This window comes from Gossypium hirsutum, chromosome D08, assembly GCF_007990345.1.
Source record: "Gossypium hirsutum isolate 1008001.06 chromosome D08, Gossypium_hirsutum_v2.1, whole genome shotgun sequence".
NCBI classification, from domain to species: Eukaryota; Viridiplantae; Streptophyta; class Magnoliopsida; order Malvales; family Malvaceae; genus Gossypium; species Gossypium hirsutum.
Genome location: NC_053444.1, coordinates 52,574,982 through 52,593,601, shown reverse-complemented (window position 1 = coordinate 52,593,601; position 18,620 = coordinate 52,574,982). Strand labels below are relative to the sequence as shown.

The 18,620-nt window shown below is 33.3% G+C and overlaps 2 protein-coding genes across 7 annotated transcripts; both read right to left on the bottom strand.

The window, feature by feature from the left end:
- Positions 1-2,072: 2,072 nt before the first annotated feature.
- Positions 2,073-5,927, bottom strand: LOC107899894 (RGG repeats nuclear RNA binding protein A). 2 transcript variants are annotated; one of them, XM_041098356.1, is made up of 7 exons: positions 5,228-5,927; positions 3,667-3,964; positions 3,495-3,560; positions 3,229-3,361; positions 2,975-3,130; positions 2,811-2,867; positions 2,073-2,535 (listed from the first exon to the last, which is right to left on the bottom strand). In XM_041098356.1, the coding sequence occupies exons 1-7, from the start codon at positions 5,427-5,429 to the stop codon at positions 2,356-2,358; spliced, it is 1,092 nt and encodes a 363-aa protein (XP_040954290.1). In that variant the 5' UTR covers positions 5,430-5,927; the 3' UTR covers positions 2,073-2,355. The 2 variants fall into 2 exon arrangements, with proteins under 2 accessions (XP_040954290.1, XP_040954291.1); XM_041098357.1 differs by having other exon boundaries at positions 2,073-2,718; positions 5,228-5,747.
- Positions 5,928-6,100: 173 nt separating this feature from the next.
- Positions 6,101-13,834, bottom strand: LOC107900809 (protein VASCULAR ASSOCIATED DEATH 1, chloroplastic). 5 transcript variants are annotated; one of them, XM_041098355.1, is made up of 19 exons: positions 13,469-13,834; positions 12,971-13,030; positions 12,250-12,300; positions 11,959-12,024; positions 11,740-11,835; positions 11,544-11,645; positions 11,012-11,112; positions 10,749-10,900; positions 9,810-9,850; positions 9,616-9,703; positions 9,379-9,465; positions 9,089-9,143; positions 8,525-8,612; positions 7,794-7,893; positions 7,245-7,306; positions 7,117-7,156; positions 6,897-7,000; positions 6,699-6,792; positions 6,101-6,530 (listed from the first exon to the last, which is right to left on the bottom strand). In XM_041098355.1, the coding sequence occupies exons 1-19, from the start codon at positions 13,664-13,666 to the stop codon at positions 6,472-6,474; spliced, it is 1,644 nt and encodes a 547-aa protein (XP_040954289.1). In that variant the 5' UTR covers positions 13,667-13,834; the 3' UTR covers positions 6,101-6,471. The 5 variants fall into 5 exon arrangements, with proteins under 5 accessions (XP_040954289.1, XP_016682012.2, XP_040954288.1 ...); XM_016826523.2 differs by lacking the exon at positions 6,699-6,792 and having other exon boundaries at positions 13,469-13,833; XM_041098354.1 differs by lacking the exon at positions 6,699-6,792 and having other exon boundaries at positions 8,525-8,591; positions 13,469-13,829.
- Between the last annotated feature and the right edge of the window lie 4,786 nt (positions 13,835-18,620).

Genomic DNA, 18,620 nt, shown 5'->3' with positions numbered 1-18,620 from the left:
TCTTCATGGTTACAATTAATACATATTCTTATTTTATTCCATGATTTTCTATTGCTTTTGTTAAATATTTAACTTTCATCATATTTTTAATTTAGTAGTCAAAATACTAGTATCGTATTAATAAAATCTTTCTATTAACTTAATTGTCAGATTAAGCATTAAATTCTAAGTCAAATTTGATATAAAACGTATTTAAAATATGTAGATCAAAGTTTAAACATACATGTACATACTACTTGAACAATCGACAAGTAACGTATTAAAAAAATGAATAATATGATAAAATTTAAAAGAAATATTTTATTACTCATCACATCAAAACTGTCTGTGCAATAAATAGATATAATTAAAAATTGATTCACATATTTTAAATATTTAACTTCAAATTCGAGTAGGTAAGCCAACAATAAAAATTTGATTCATATGTTATCTAAACCACGCAACCCTTCCCTGAAACGTACAACTTACAATAGCAAACAAGGCAGATTCATGACGCAAATCCGACAATAATCTGATCCAACTTTCTAAGCTTCAATGTCGCTGCTGATGCTGCTGCTTGCGTCTATGCTTTTACACTAATCGTTTCAATATGATTTAAAGATTATGTAAAACAATATAATTTGAAGACAGTAATCAGATGTTCAAATGCATTGACGATTAAGATCTAAAAGCATTTGGCTTCATCTCATCTCATGGAAGACGAGTCGAGACAATGCAATGCAGCCATGGCAGAAGTACGGTAGAGTAGAGGTAAGCATTCGATCGAATCGAAAATTTTCGAGTTAATCAAGTTTTCGAATCTTATTTTATCATCCTAACTTTATCTAAAGTTTTCTTGAATCAAGTCGAGTGAGATGGAATTCGAATCGAATCGAATATATTTGTTCGAGTTAAATTTTAAAAAATAATTTTGGGTCCTTGTAACCACTATCACCTATTGTAATAAAATTTGTCCACCTTAATCAAAATTTTTATTAGCTTTCATCACCTTATAATTTATTTATTAATTTTTTATATACTAGTTAGCTTCTTTGCTTGCTTAGTTGTTTCAATTATCTTCAGATTCTTGTCACTATGTATTTTGAAATTAAAAAATATATTAAATGTAAAAATATGATTTTTTAATAAAAGTTATTTTAAAAATAAAATGTGAAATTGATACCAATATAAAATTTTAACACGAATATTTTATGGCATAATTAATAATTCAATTTTAATATAAATATTCAATATGACTAAACAATTCAATAATATAAATAATATAAAATGTGAAATTTAATTTAATAATATAAAAAGTAAATATAAATAAAATTATTACTATTTATGTTTAGTGATTTCTTTTTGATAATTTTGATTTTTTATTTGAGACTAAAGGGAGAGGGGTAAAAGTTTGAGGAGAAAATAAAAAATTTGGGGAAATAAAAATTTGAGGGAAAGTAAATAGGAGAGCAAAATTTTAGAGGGAAAATATTAAAAAAAATTGAAGGGGGAAGATTTGGGGTAGATGAGAGGTGGAATGAAAAGGAAATAAAAGTTTCAGAAAAAAAGTGAGAGGAAGTAAAAATTTTAGGAAAAAGTAAAAGATTTTGAGAGTTTTTTAGAGTAAAATTTTGAGAAAAAATAGATAGGAGAGTAAAATTTTAATAGGAAATGAATTTTGAGTAAATTGAGGAGTTAGGAGAGGAGGGGAGTAAAATTTTTGGGAGTAAGTTAAAAAGAATAAAAGTTTTGAAAGAAAAGTAAAAAAATTTAAAAGTTTAAGGTAAAAATATAAAATATTATAGTTTGATATTCGAATTATTTGAATTATTCGAATTATTCAAATTCGAAAACTCAACTCGATTTGAACTCGAAATTTGAAAAAAAAATTCGAGTTGATTCGAATAACTCAATTAACTCGATTCGTTTATCTCGAAATTCAAAATTTTTTTCGATTTTTTTGAGTCGAATCGAATTTTACTCACCCCTATAATAGAGAATCTTAGGCTTTACTTCCCCTGCATCGCTATTCATTCATCTTTAGATTCTGGGGAGCAACAGGTGCAAACACTGCTAAAGTGCTCGAAAACAAGTAGCAAAATAGTTCCATCTATTCCAAAAGAAAACTGAGCAGTGAGCAGTGAGCAGTGAGCAGTGACAGTACGATCAAAGCATAACAATAGTGGGGGCAATACCCCCAAAAAACAAAAAGAGAAAAACCCTGAAACATACATTTTACAACATAAAATTCAGAGATCCTTTGGCGACAGGAAACCAGATTATTTATCTTATTCCCAGCCCAAAATTTAAAAGTACCTAAAAATCCAATAAAACCCATGGATATCATATGTCGGGTTCTAAAGGAATCTCCCTTCTTCACTTGCCCCCAAGAATTGGGAAGTGCCCAGGGTCTTCAATGGATGGTGCCGCCACATCTCTTGCTGCATTACCTCCACCGAATCCTCTTGAACCTCGCCCACGACCACGCCCACGTCCACTTGGATTATAGTACCTCTCCCCTTCAGCGGGCTTCAGAAATTCATTAATGCTGACAGACTACCCACCACCACCACATGGATAGGGATCATCAGTACGTGCCAGCAAAAAATATAAATGCAAGCCATAGATAAACTTGCACAAACCGGTAAAAGGAGAAAGCACATATGCAAGCTTTAATCATGGAAGAGATAGGACTACTTCTTAAATCAAGGGACTTTGACATCAGTATAAACTAAGGTCCTTAAATACAAAATAATCACACAAATGAGGTTCAAACTGGAAAAGGGAAGGCAAATTATATGACACAGATCAATAAAAATAAGTAAAAGTACCTTTTTTGCTCTCTCTTCTCTGTCATAAGCCTCTTTTCTCTTATCTTTATCAGATCCCTGTAGAAGCCAATTATAGGGAACAAGTGATTAATACTACATATTTTCCCAATAATAAGATGGAGTCATTAACGATGAATTTCTCAAAGTGAATCGAAGGGTCTTACCAATTTGATGAAGACCTCATCATTACTTTTCTTGTTTGAAAGCTGTTGCATAGATTCAAACTCCTTGGCATCTACTTTTCTTTCCTCGATCTTGAGAGCCTGCAGAGCCTTCCTCTTCTCTTCCAGCACCTTCTCATACTCCTCAAGAGTCATCTCCTATAAAAATGCAATATGAAAGGTTGAACAAAGTAATAGCCAAATTAGCAGCTATCATATATAATTAACAAAAGTTGCAGACGTCAATAACCCTTTACCTTATCCTCGGGCTCTTTTTCTTCAGGCTCGTTTGAAGCACTCTCCTTGTTAGCATCTCTAGCATCATCTTCTCCTGCTGGCTTTTCATCACCTAAATTCCCCTCACCTTCATTGGCAACTTCTTCAGTCACCCTTAACAATAAAAATACATTATTTCATTTTCATTTTATGATTATAATAAGGGAAGAAGAGTGAAACAAAGTGATATTTTATTGATTTACAATAAAATTGAAGGTTGTGATTGTAACTACTAGAGATAACTCACTGAGCAAGTTCATCAGTTTGAGTTCCCCAATTACCACGACCAGAGCCTTCACGTTTGAGCTCATTTCTGCAGACATGAACAGAACACAGAAACATCAGCTTTGAGACTTGGCTAAAATACCGATATGCAGAATATATCAAAGCTAATGTTAAACAAAAGCTTCCTTTTTTACCCGCGCCCTGTCCCACTACGGCGTTCATACAACCTGCGAGGTCGCTCCCCATCTGCATCTTCCCCATTACTGAAACCACCACGGCGACCACCACGGTAAGGTCGAGGACCACCATAACCACACCTTTCAGAGGGTTTTCCACTCTCTCCATCTTCAGGTACAGCATTATTGCTGAATAAGTTCTCGTCATTTGCAAAATCACGTCTGTATCCACCACTACCACTACCACCACGTCCACGTCCATATCCTCGCCCACCACGACCTCCGCCACGAGCACCTTCACTCTTTGCCTCCCTCACTTAGGAATTAAAAACACTGACATCAGTGATAAGCCCAAGAGAGCTAAGAGCTTCATCTTGAAGGCAGCTCAAGAAACAAAATCTTCAAATACAGAAATTTCAGGTTTATATGATTTATGCTATAAAGGAAGAAACCATAACTGACAATTAGATATAAAACAATGTTAACTGTCATAACTATCAAGATGAGATCAGTTATACAACTATCAAACTTCCCTAAAAACAAAAATTCATACCAATGCGTAAACACTTCGGGAAAAAAATCTCAGTTTCGATGGAATACCAACTGACACTTTCAGAGAGTAAACAGAAAAGACAAGGTTCCCCGCTGCATTCTGATTAAATTTCTATAGTTAAGGCATGCACCTTAGCATCAAACAACAAAAGCGCCACGAAACCTCTTTGGGCAAGATGCATTCGGTTAGGAGCGCATACATGTGCCTACTAGCATTTTTTCATAAGATGATAGGCACTAAAGCAATTGGCTTGATTGAAGTTCGCACTAGTTTCATTCATTTTTACTTATTTTTCATTAATTGTACATTTACTAAGAAGATTAAGATGCTAGCTCCCACTCCACTTCTCAATGCTCAACTATCCAACACAGACATGAGATCATAAGAAAACCAATCATATTGGCCAACAAAAAATTATAATTTCATGTTTTGTAGGAGAATAAAGTTGATCAATCTTAAGAGTTTATTATCATGACCATATATCTTAAGCTTCTACACACACCTACATATACACATATATACACATGCATATATATAAAACAAACAAGCACATACACTTGTACATATTGCGCCTTATATCACTCAAGCAAGTACTTTTAGGCGGCTAAGGTAATAGAAGGATTCTAGCAGCTTGAGTGCAACTTGACAACATTGGATTTCATTTTAGAAAAGAAAGAACAACAAGAAAACCAATATGCTTTTCGGAATCTTTTGCTCTGTTCACTATAAGAAATAAGTCTATACAAATAAGAAACTCGCAATGATTATATTCCAAGTAAATAACGGATAACAAATACTCTTTAACAATCAGAGCCCAACTTCCCTTTACAAGAAATGAAACGGAAGTATAATGAACTTAAACCCACTCAACCCTCTCACCCGCCCCCCCCCAAAAAAAAAACAAAAAAGAAAAGAAAAGAACTCGATCATTAAGAAAAGAAGACTTCAGCTTAAGACAATCGGTTAAACTCAATACCCGACACAGACAGCTGAAAATAATGAGTAACTTCAATAGAGAAAGCTCACCAGCCTGAGCAGGAGGGAGAGGCTTGGAGGGAAGCTTAGCCTGAGTTGCAGGTTGCGTCTTAGCTTGAGACTTTGCTGGGCCCTTCTTTGGGGCAGCAGCAGTAGCAGTGGCTGCGACAGCCTTTTGCTGAGCAGCGATCAGCAATGATAGTTCCCCAGTGTCGTCATCCCCCAACAAATCAAAAGGGTTCAAGCCAGCCATTTCTTTCTTGAATGAAAAATCCACACTAACCACTTCCAAACCCTTAGAATCTTTCGTTTATAATAACCACGAAATCCCTTACTCTAACAAAACTTCCATTAGATTTTTATATTATGAAACCAAACCAATCTTTTAATAATTAAAAAAAAAAAGTTAGGAGAGGTGCAGTAGAAAGAAAAACCCTAGCCGCAAAAGAGATAAGAGTATAGAAGCGTAAGAGAGAGAGAAACCTAATCTGACTCTTTTTCTGCACTACGATGTTTATTTATTTATTTTGGCTCACTGTAGAGAGTGCATAAAAACACATAGAAAATACCAAAATTAGGTAGAGTTGATTAATATCTCAGATTTAAATTTTGTGAACAAAATCTTTTATATCTTTCATTTGAAAATTCAATACGACTTGATTTCAAAATAAAAAATTTAAAATCTAAATTTGCATTAAAAAAACATTGTTTTAAAAACTGTAATCTTATTTGATCATACTTCTTTTAAAATATTTGTTTCTAATCAGAAATATATATAAAAGCACAAATTTGTTAACTAAGTACCCTAATTTATTTATTATAATTTCAAAAAATATGAATAATGATCAATTAAAGGCTTTTCCATAAATATTAAAAACAAAAGTACGACCCTAAGTTTGACAAAAGAAAAATTACAATCACAAATAAATTCCAACCCCTATTTCATTCATTCATTATCAACCAAACAGTTTATATGATTTCAATTTCAGACTTCTACATACATATACTAATTATATGAAAAGCACGTATTGATTTTTCATGATTTACTATGAAAAATACTCATTTGTAAAAAAACTATACATGTTAGATTTTATCTATTATGCTTCTTCGGATACCCTAATTCTTTTAACTCTGCTTTTAAAGCAGCATGCTCATGCCACATCCTCTCTAGCCGAGCTTCAACCATTGTCGTCTCTTCTTTAAGGTGATGCATCCGCTTCTCCAACCAAGCCACTGCTTCAGCTCTGCTTTCTCCACCTCCGCCTCCACCACCTCTCATCATGCTACCCATGTACTCAACTGGGTAATTCACATGCACTTGTTGTGGCCTGTTTAATAGCACAACAATGCTTACCTGCAGTTAGAAACCAAAAGGAGGAATGAGAGTCGTGAGGATCCAACAATACTATATGAGAATGATAAAATCCAGAATGACTAGTTATTAGGGACTAGCTATGGGTACGATTATCAAAATCACTTAACCAATGAATTAGAGGTAATAAGTTAACTGGGAACTATAGACCTGCATCAGGAGAATCACAGTGAAGGCAACAGCTAAGACTAGTGAAATGTGGCCTTGGCTTTTCAAGTATGAGAAGGATTTCCTCGCAAACTCGCTTAACAAAGATGCAATGGATAAAGCACTAGTCAAACTTTCTTGCAAAAGATTCCCAATTCGCTGGTTAACATCCAGAGAATCAGACATCTGCAATGTCCTTACTGGATCACTTAAGGTATGAGATCTTTCTGAAGGTTCCGTGGTAGCCACTTCCCTTTCGACTTGGAGTTCACCATTTCCAGTTGAGCTTTCAGAAGGCTTTACCCCTGATTCAAACAAAGGAGCTTATGTCAGTAACTCCAACATGTGCATAACTGCTCAGATCATAAATATCATTAAGATGAAATTATTCAAAAAAAAATCTGATGGTCGAATTATGAACCTCCTTGTTTATCAATGTTCTGCTTCAACAATTCATGTGCCTGAAACATTAATGATAAAAATCATTTTGATCAATGTTCAAACAAAATTTACAAAATAAAACATAAAATTACAAGAGAAATATAATACCCTGTCTATCCACGTTGCATATGCTTCTCGACACTCTTCAAGAGTAGACTGCACTATTTTCCCTGTCCCATGTGCATGGCATCAGATGAAGGAAAATGAACAAGTATAATCATTATTCATTTATATAAAAGCAAAAGGTCCACTACGTAAGCTGTTCAAGAAAAAGAACACCATACATCCTTTGGAACTCATCTTCAAAGTTTAAAAGACAGCCCGATTGACAAGTTCAAAACAATTTAGAAGCATCACAAAAAGATTTTGCACTCTCGAAAGTCCTATTTCTTTATTTCTTGCCAAATAATTCCTTCTTCCACAAACAATAAATAATCATTTTCATTCTTAAAGGAGAAATCCTTTTGGCACTTCGGCTATAATAGTTCAGATGCAATGATAATATGAGACACGTAAATGTAAAGTCTTTGTAACAGGAGTCGATAACAATAGAAACTCAGCAAATCAAAATACAAAGATGCGACACAAGAAATACATAAATGATAAAAGAGCACTCTATATAAACAAGAGATTCATCATCATTCAGCAAAGGCAAACCTTTCCAAACAGTTTTCTTGCTAAAAGCCACATTAACATAAACCCGCAAAACGCAGCCTTCTTTTGGGCCATCATTGTCTCTTTCTACATCCCAAAGCCCCTGGAATACACAGCAACTTCAAGCACATATTAGAAACATTTCAACTGAGCTAAAAGTGCCAAAAAAAAAACAGATTATGCACAAAACAAGGAATATTTCAGAACAACTAAAACAGAACTTGTTTTCATGAACTTCCACAATTTAGAAGTATTCATATTTAGCGTCTTCTACTCTCCATGATATATACCCTGATAAGAAGAATACCAGAGTAGACTGATAGTAAAAAAATGCGCATTTAAGTTAGCTCAAAACCTTACATGCCAGTTTGTATGCTTAGTTATCAATGATTCTTAAACCAAGATTTAATTTAGCACATTGACCAAATCTGGGCAAAAAAAGATTTGGCTCAAGAAAATTACCAACCTAAACTTCTTGAAATGCAATGGACAAATTTGTCTCCAATATATATTGCATGAACATACACCAACAAAATGTGGACACAACATCATGCTTTTGTATTTAGTTCTCAACTTGAAGGGCTAAAATACAATTTTCCTCTGTTTCTGAAAATTCTGACACATAATCTTATAGCAGGATAATTTATGCCTAATAGTGGCAAACTAGGGAATGGAGAGCAGAAGAGCACTTTACACGTTAACGCATTTCAAGGGAGCTCAGGTCTAGCTTGTACCTCTACACGGAAATAATCTCCATATGGTACATCACTGATCTCTTGTGATGTCTCTATAACCAAGTGACTGTCCAAAGTAAAAGTGGTACTGTCAGAATATATACAAGAATAAAAATAATATAGAAGATCTAAAGGAGTAAAAAAAACGCAGCCAACTCAAAGAATTATAAGGTAATGCCTATTCCTAGTTTGAGCAGTGTGTTTAAATGCATGGAATAATAAACTACTTAGTGAAATCTAAGGGTAGAAAACTACTAAGATAAAACTTTGGTTTTAGCATATGACCCAAAAACAGCAATATTTGGATAGCTCAGTGCATCAACAACTGCAACTTCAATAATATTTCCCATTAAATAAAACTATAGACATACGAATGGCTCTGGTTTTATAATATACTTAGACCTACACATGTTAAATTTCATTTGTTGTTTTCAACTACCAAAGGTATCAAGAGAAAATGGTTCATTCCAATGATGCGTCCTCTTAAATGAGAAACAACAATAACAAATAAACAGTGCCTTCAACTATATAATAGCATATAAGGCACCATAAAATATAATAAACCTGTTTCTGTAAATTCGAAATTTCTGGGCCTCCTGGCAGCTACCAAATTTTGCACCTTGATCAAAACAAAAACAGTTAACACCAAAAGAAACACAGTCAAGGCAGCATTAAACTGACTCGATACTTTAACCAATACTAAATCCATCAAAAGAACAAAGAAAAATAAGCTTTTTGTGGCATTAAGATTTTTCTTCTTATTTCAAAAATTTTTAATTAATTACAACAAGTATAAGAAATGATGCTAATCTCTGCATAAAATAATAACTCCAGGAAGAAAAAAAGACTAATACCAAAGTATATTTTTATTGGATGTTGAAATGACACATCACGGACATGTCCAAATTTGTCATGAGGGCACCATGAAGAGCACTTAAATTCTGTAAAACATAACAATTTATTAAGCATAAAGGCATATGTACAAAAAAGATCACTTTTATGACTTGATATAATCAAAAAATTTAACACAAACATAAATTAAAAGGCATAATTGGAAATTACATAATTCTTGAAAGTTCAGAGCAGATTACCTTTATCTCCACACCTTCTATGAAAAGATTCAATGAAATTAACAGCATTATCCGAAAAAAACAAATTGAAGAACTCCTCTACCTTAATCTGCAGCCCAAGAAACATTACTTCAGAATAAATAAAGAACATACCGATGTTACAAATATTTTGCAATATGGTAGAACTTTAGGAAAATGAGTTCACAATTTAGTACCGGAAACTTTGTTTCTGCAACCTTGGTAAAACATTCAGCAACTGGCAAAAAAAACATAGATTACAATGACATTTACAAAAATGAACGTGAAGTATCATATATAAAAATGAGACTAGCTAGACGCAGCATATCATCCCTCAGCACAGAGGAAGAAAGTGGAAAATCTATGGCCTCATGTCTATATCTGAATCCGAAAAAGAAAATCAGTTTACTTTCCTCCCACACTTGAAATTTTCTACAGCCAAAGCCCAAAAGTGCATTTAAATAAGCCTTCATGGTACAACACTAAACACATCTACATTCTCTTGCCACATATACCCTCATTTGCAAACAACATGATGATGATTCTGCCCATTTCTACAAGAAATGATGAGCTTCCATACTCTATCCATTATGTTTACTTCAACACCTACAGAACCAGTTAAGTCGAGACTTCCCTTAGCCTCCTAATAAGTTGAGTTGGAACCACCTTTGAAGATTATTACCAGATTTGCGGTTATATTAGGAATTTCACAATGATATCGGGTTTATATAGGGCATATAAAATTAAGTTGTAAGCTTCTGAGAAGCTTTTGGAATTATTGTTTCTTTGAGCCATATGGATTTGGCAATTTATCCCAAAATTTTCTCTATCAAGTTCACTTTTTTCCTTCCACTATTGTTCTCCTTGACCCCCCCCCCCGGGTTCTTTGTTTCTTCTGGTTTTCAATTTATACTCCCTCTATTTCTCTATTTTCCCACCTTTTCCCTATTTCTAATCATCCAAATCACCAGTCTAGGGCCAGAAGTGAAATCCAATCAGATAGGAGTAGGGTGCGCACATAACATTAAATACATAACCAAGGAACTTTCTATGTAGCAAAGTGTGAAATTAGACTGACACAACTAGAAACGATGAAAAATATGAGAAAGTTAAAATTCAGAACTGCCTTAACTAACCCTTTGGTGCATCACAATTCTCTGGCTTCCATGAAAAGGTACCTTCTGATGCTGAAACCCCACTATTTATAACTGATCCACTACCTACTTCTGCATTAGTGTCAGTAGTGGATGGAACCTTAGAGCCACTAGAAGTGGGAGCGTCCTCTTGCCTGTATGAAAAAATGTACTTCAATAAATAATTCACGGTTTCACATCCATATAAAAAAAACACTAAGGAATTCACAAGAAAGTTCCCAAACTGTTCTGCTCATAAAGAATACCTGTCTGCAGATTCCGTGTCATTTACAGGGTTTAGTGAGCTATTGATATTTTCAATTGCAACAAAGCCATTCTCTTGGGTGCTGGACTCAGTCATGGATTCCTAAAAAAAATGGAATATGAAAATAACCGATGGGGATAAATATACAATTTGCTATTACTAACCTATGAAACTCAAAGTTTTCAGAACATCTCAACAGGGAAAATGTCTTAAATCTTACTGAATGAATGAAAATTTTCACTGAAATTCTACATATAGATAAAGAACAAGATTATGAAATCAGCATATGATGCAAAATACCTCTAAATGAAGCGCAAACACTGACAAACCAGTTGTTCACATTTAAGATGTGCAAGTATGCTGTATGAAGGGCTAAATGACTTTGTTAACATTTATTGCATAACTAGTGAATTACTTAAAGTAAGAAGCAGAAAAATCCCCTTCGATGGTAATCCTAAGCTGTGATTTTTTTCCAATAAAAAAACTATGATTTTTCTATCTTTTCAATATATAAGCTGTGAAATATAAGATACCTGTTGTTCTGTAATTTCTTGGGCTCCATTGACATGCTGCAACCATCCATCATTAATGATCTTGAAAGCTTCATCACGAGATAGGAATGATGCAAAGAAGTACTGCCCAAATCAAAAAGTCGAGTCAGATAGAAGAACTAATGCATGCACACTTAAACAAGCACATAGAAGAAATCTGCATGGCAAGTACTAGTACCCTCCTTCCTCCAGCAAAAATTTCTATTGCATTAGGAAAGATTCCAGCAGTCTTTGCTCTGTTAACACTTGTAATTTCATTGAAGGCAATTACTTTCTGCAAAAGGAACTCATACAATATTCCATGATCATACCATGTTACGTAAAAAGTTAAAACAGTTTCCCGGGAAATAGGACACTGGAAAACAAAGAAAGAATAATACTAACTTCTGAGGAATACCTTTGTTTCAAATCCAAATATATTGGAATAAAAGCAAATGTAATGAACAAACAGGTACATGTGACCCTGCAAAAGGCAATTAGAGAGGGGAACAGATTTATACAGCCGCCAAATATTTGAAAAATATAAACCTACCAGCCCGCCCCCGCCCCCCAACCCCCAAGAAAAAATTAATAATAAAAAAACCTCCCACAGTTTGAAAAAAGGAACATAAGGTGATGTGCCTAGCTAAAAAACTACCAGATGCAGCAGAACAAAAGCAGTAAAAGTCATTGTAAAGATCTAGATTACCTGAAGAAGAATACTCTCCTGGAATGCACAGTTGAAATCCTGGACAAGGAACTACAGCAGAGGAGAAAAGAAAGTGTTTAAAACTATTTTTATGATGCATTTCTAAAATGCAAGACGGTGAGAGAAATTTCAAATTAAAAACAATTCAATTAGCAAGTATTTTAAAATCCATCACCAAAAGAAACTAAAAAAGATTGGTTATAGCATCAATGCTACATGAATGTTAGGTATCAGGAGTTACTTGCACGCAATGTGTTATTATCTCTCTCACACTAATCATGCCAAGAATGAATTCATTTACAGAACAAAGACTCTAAAACAAAAACGAGAGGATCAGAGATCTACTTACCCATGGTAACCAAAAATAGACTAAAGACGAGAAAACACATTTATTTTGAACTTAAAAGAAAAGTGTTTCAATTTTCAAAAAAAGTTTTAAAGATAACAATAGATGACATTTAGATACTAAAGTAGGAAAGAAAGCATGAACAAGCATTTTTGAATCTTTAACCAATAACTTTATCTTTTTAAATATTGGGTTGGTGAGTATTCTACATGAATGTTTAGGCGCTCAAAACTTCTAAAATACAAAACTGGCAATATATTTTCACACAACTACAAGAAACAATTTTAGCATTTACAAGCCAAAGAATGTCAAAACAAAATACAAAGGAGACAAGACGAGGAGAACTGCTAACAGCTTGTTACTAAAGATGCTCACCTCTTCAGGTGGAAGCCTAAACAGTTGGCGGTATTCTTCACTCCTCAATGCTGACTGAGACTGAAATTCATAAGCATCAGATTTAGCCATAGTTCTAGAAGTATTCAGTTCTTGAAAACTAAATTCTCGATGATTGTCTAATTAGTCCAAGTTTAACTACATCGATCAAATTCCTTATAAGCCATCCTCTTTTCTACCTCTTGTTGGATTTTATTTAAAAATCATATATCTTTCAGAATTTCACCACGAAAACATGAAAGCTTCAATAGGATTCTAATAATAGAAAGTTTGGCAAAAGCAACCTTCAAAAAAATTTTGAAGTAAATTTGATTAAATGTTGGTGATTATTCTAGAACTTGGGCATAATAATCAAGAATTAGCAAAATTGAACTCAAAACATAATCCTAATCTACTTTCTCGTCGTTTTTTTCTTCCTGACTTTTTGTAAAGGGAGCAGGGAAATGAATTAAGCTAAAAGTGAGTGGTAGAAAAAAGAACCTGAATATCAACATCTTTGCAGCTAGGGTTGGGTGAAGCATTGGAAGCATCGTTGCGATCAGGCGTGTGGGTAGGCGAGGAATCGTTTGGCGAAGTTGAAGAATCAGAAACGTCGTCGGAGACTGCTTTAGAAAGAGAACGATCCATAGAAGACCGCGGAAGATCGATCCTCTCGGCGGCAGCAGAGGTCACTGCCATAGCAGGGAGCCGATAGAGATGGCAGAGATCTGAGTTTCCAGTGTTTTTTTTTTTTCTTTTGGGTGGGAGAGTCCAAGGGAAGGAATAGCTAAAAGAAACTACGCCGTTTGACAAACAGGGACTTATTTCTGAAAGTGGAAGCCAACAAGCGGTACGGTTTTGCAGTCTATTTCACTGCCACGCCAAGTCATTGAAGGAGAGGCGTTGACTATTTCGACACGTGGCGTATTATTGAGTGGATAAAAATGACAACCGACCGGTCCTCCGGTGGACTCTACCACGTGACGGAGTCAAAACATTCTGTCAAGTTACTTTTTAGGCTTAAATAAAAAATTGACCCGAATTATAGTTTTTTTCACTTACGTACTTAAATTATTTCTTTTATTAAAAGTGATATTTAAATTTTACTTTCATTACTAATTTTGATCTAAACTGTTAACTCCGTAGAAGTAACTCTCAAAATGACACATGGCATTTTAATTAAATAAAAATTTAAATTTAATAGTAATTAAATTAAATTATTATTTTTTCCTTCTCTCCTATCCCTCGTTTCATTGTCTTTTTTATCCCTCCACCCTCACAGCTGCTCCTCACCAGTGTTCTTACACCAAGTTCCCATGGCCCCATCCCCTCTCCCACTTCAATAAATTCATTTGCTATAAGCCGTAAAAGTGGTAGCTTGGCAATAGATAAAAAATAGCAGGATCCACGAGTTCTGAGTTGCACTGTAATAAACATGAATCGAAGCTCTTTAACTTGACTTTAGCAGGATCTCTGTTTTCCTACATGTTCCACTTCAATGTAGCAAAATCGCATCCAGAAATACAGGCTGATAATTAATGAAGAAAAATATATATTAACATTAGAACTATTGGACAAAACATAACAGTTGAAGAAGAAGAAGAACAACAACAACAACAACCCCATGCATGTTCTCAAGCACATTGAAAATTTTTAAGAAGGGAAAAAGAAATACCCTTAGATATAAATAAATTTCGAACTAAACTTTAAATTCTCATCAAACAAAGGCAGAGGTACCAGGATTAGGTCGAAGAGCATGGCTTGATCGACCTTGACGAAATCAGCGTCCCAACTCCCAAGACTTGAGCTCATCGTTGATGGAGGCAGAACGTACATGAAGCGAGTGACTATACTGGTCTTCCCAACAGACTGATCCTCCAAGAACAGTGAGGTGGATTTAATTAAAAATGCTACATATCACATTTTAATTGGTTTTAGAATTCCTTTTAATTGAAAGAATTAAAGTTTAGATACCATTTTTAATAAATAATAATAATTTAGAGGTCTAGATAGAAAAGTGCTGGGGCTAATTTTTTTTATTTAAGCTTATCTTTAATTAGGAAAAAAATCCAACGTCTATTTTGGGCCGATTTAACCGAGGTTATTGGGCTTTTGACTGCCATTATTTATCTCACGTTTTCATACCGTTAAAATTCTTTTTACTTGAGAGCAGCCAAAAATTACAATTTTTAATGGCATTCACCATAAGTTGAAAGTACTTGGACGCAACTCCATAAATTATTTAATCCAAGTTAAAAGCATAGTTTAGTATTGCTTCTAAAAACCTTTTTGAGATAAAAAGTATTTTTGGAATAAAAATATTTCTAAACAAGCTACTTTTTTATAAAGAAAGTACTTCTCCTAAGCTAAAATTGGCCAAAAATACTTTTTTCAGAACTTGAAAATTTTAACTCAAAAGTTTTTTTTTCTTTCCAAAAATCACTTTTAAGAAGCATTTCTAAACTAGGCCTTAGAGAAGTTTTGTTGAGTTCTTGGACAATTCCATTAGTGAGCTAGCTGTTAAATCTCTTCTCCTTAGCATTGTTACTATCGCTCAAATTGTTGGCTCTTTTCAATATGGATTAATTTCATTAAACTTTCTTAAATTATGTAAAAGGATATTTTGATAAAGTGAGGAAAAGCTACTATCTAACAAAATGAAATGTTGTGGAAAGATGATGGAGAAGAAGATCGGAGTAGACTCTGAAGAACAAGTTCGGTAATAGGTATTGGTGATGGAAGCAATAAGCGACTGAGCAATAAGCGACTGAGAAATATAAGAGTTACGATGATTGTTATGACTGTAAAAAGAAACTTGCAGAGAGAATTTTAAAGTGCCAAGTTTGCCAAAAGATCAAAAAGTTCCAAATGAAACATTCAAAGATTTATTTATAGGCTTCGAAAAAATAAAGTTAAAAGGGAAATGATTATGAAGAGAAAGTGGACATGAATGTGTTAAAATTGTATGATAACGGTTACATGAAAGTTACACCCTCTTAAATTATTTTAGCATTCATCGTTTGTTAATTAAAGAAATAAGAATGAAATACTTGTATTTCAAAGAAAGGTTAAGTAAGCTTCTTACCATTTTTGCATCTGAGTCTCCAAACCATACTCTCTAGGACATCCCAGGAGTGGAACAGTCTAAGAATAGTTACTAAAGGTAGTTCCCCAAAGATAGTTGTTCTCAAAGGTAATTGTTTTTAAAGGTGCTCCTACATAGAACAAAGTCTACCGGAACTACTATTAATAGAATAGTTACTAACCAAAAACAAGCATCTACAAACTATATTTCATATTTTAAATTGATTTAAAACTTTAGGATATTTTAATTGAGTCTTCGAAATATTAGTATAATATAAATCAGATTGTCCCATCAACCTAATTAAGCATTTAATGTTAGCTCGAATTTCACAATAAAGCATACATAAATCAAACTTTTTACATGTGTATATTTGTATAATTTGAATATAACGTGTTAAAAATAATAATGCTGTTAAATTCTATTTTTAACAAGTAAAATTCAAATTGTTTATTTAATATATATAAACGTTTTTAAATTTTAATTTATATGTTAAATATTATTTACATCTTATCGAAACTAACATCTAATGACTAAATTGATAAATTGGCTAATGAAAGTACTTAGTTTGCAATATTGCTATATTAAGAACCCATTAAAACATTTTGAAGTTTAGAAACTCGTTGATAACTTCTTTGGAGGGAATTGGGCTTATAGTTATTTTTTTGGTAGAGCATGGGGGTGAAGGAACCTAGAAGAAAAAAAGGAAAGCTATGAAGGGGTTGAAACTTGTAATAGCCCCACCCAACGCCTGGCCAGATGATCAACCAACGGGGAGGTTACACAAAACTAATTTCTGACTTGAAGCATTAACACGTGCATACAAACAACTTGTAGAATATCATACATTACCTGAAATTCGATAAAGGCTAGCCAAAATAAACTACATATACTAGAGTGAGATACTCTTATAAAAATCCATCTTTTACATAATTTAAGACATTAAAATTAATACATCATTTTCGTAGTTCAAAAACATAACAAGTATGAGCGTAAGAACTCGAGTTTACAGATTCCCCTAGCATGTACATGCTACAAACGAAAACAGGCTCACAAAAAGTTTGAAGATTCTGGCTTAGTCCCTCTCCCACTTCCCGCAAATAGATTTCTTCTTGAAAACAAGAAAAAGGAACGAGGTAATTTCGTGTTGAATTTAGTGAGTCTGGCACTGTAACCTACTCCATTTATGATTATATATTCTTTTCTACTTTTTTTCTCTTTTTAATAACATAATAATCTATCGTAAAAGAACAGGAGATGAACAGCTTGATAGTGAGTATAAACTTAAATCGACCAACATATCTACAACTTTAACTGATTTAATACTTTCCTTTACATTGGCTAACTTGTAGGCTTGTCAGAGATCCCATTTAGACAAAGCTTGCACATTCACATAGCTCACACATCTACACAACTTGCCTTGGAATAGCTCACATATTGGCGCCACACTCACATTGGCACGACAAGTGCTTCTACACATGAAACACCCCTAACTCGTATCCGTCGCCGGGTTAAGGTTACGAGGTATTACCGGACAAAACACAACTCAGAACAGACATTCATTAGAATTCAAGAATTCAAACAATTCACATGCTATTAGTTTAACTCAAAATATACCTGAACTTAACTACTCATTTATTCATATACACATATTCGGTCAGCCATTAAAATTATAATACTTTAAATACTAATCCCAAAAATTTTCATTTTAACATTACTATCTTTACCCGAACGTATAAGTAAATAGTTTATAAATTTCAAATTTACTTTAAATACATAAATATAATATTATTTAAGAGCTTTAAAACATACATTATTATATATTATCAACTAGCACAAATGAATATACTATTATATCTTATCAACTAGCACAAATGAATATACTATTATAGCCATTTTAAAAGAAACATAAGCTGACTATGCAATTTACATGTCAACTATACTCATACTCATAATTAGTTTAATACCAAATTATACATGATTTTCAATTTCATATAATCCAATATACATATGCAAATTACTAATTTATTTCATAACATTTTGTTAATATAAACACCTTTTCATGAACTAAATTTAACAACCATTTCATCTAAAACATGCTAAACCTTTTACCTATATGCCATAACAGAATTCATATAATACCAAATTCAAAACATATTACATGTATATGACATATTTGACTAATACCAACTTATTTATTATAACCCATACACATTCAAACTAAATGTCATTCAACCTCATGTACATTCGGCCAAATAACTAACTCCATAGCCGAATCAACAAATTCAAAAACAAGACATATGCATAACATATATTTATATATCATAAGCTTAAACCAAAATCAAATATGCCAAAGTATAAGCTTGGTTTTAAACCATTTGTACAAAACATATGAATTGAAAACAAACTCAACTGTAAGGAAATAAGCCACATTCGCATGGCTATTAATTATAAATACAAAATTTTAAAATGCGACATTCAAAATATCATCCAACCTATACATGTCATAAGTTGAGTTCAAACATTTAAATACCAAAACAGTAGATAGAGTGATGAACTTTTCTTACGATC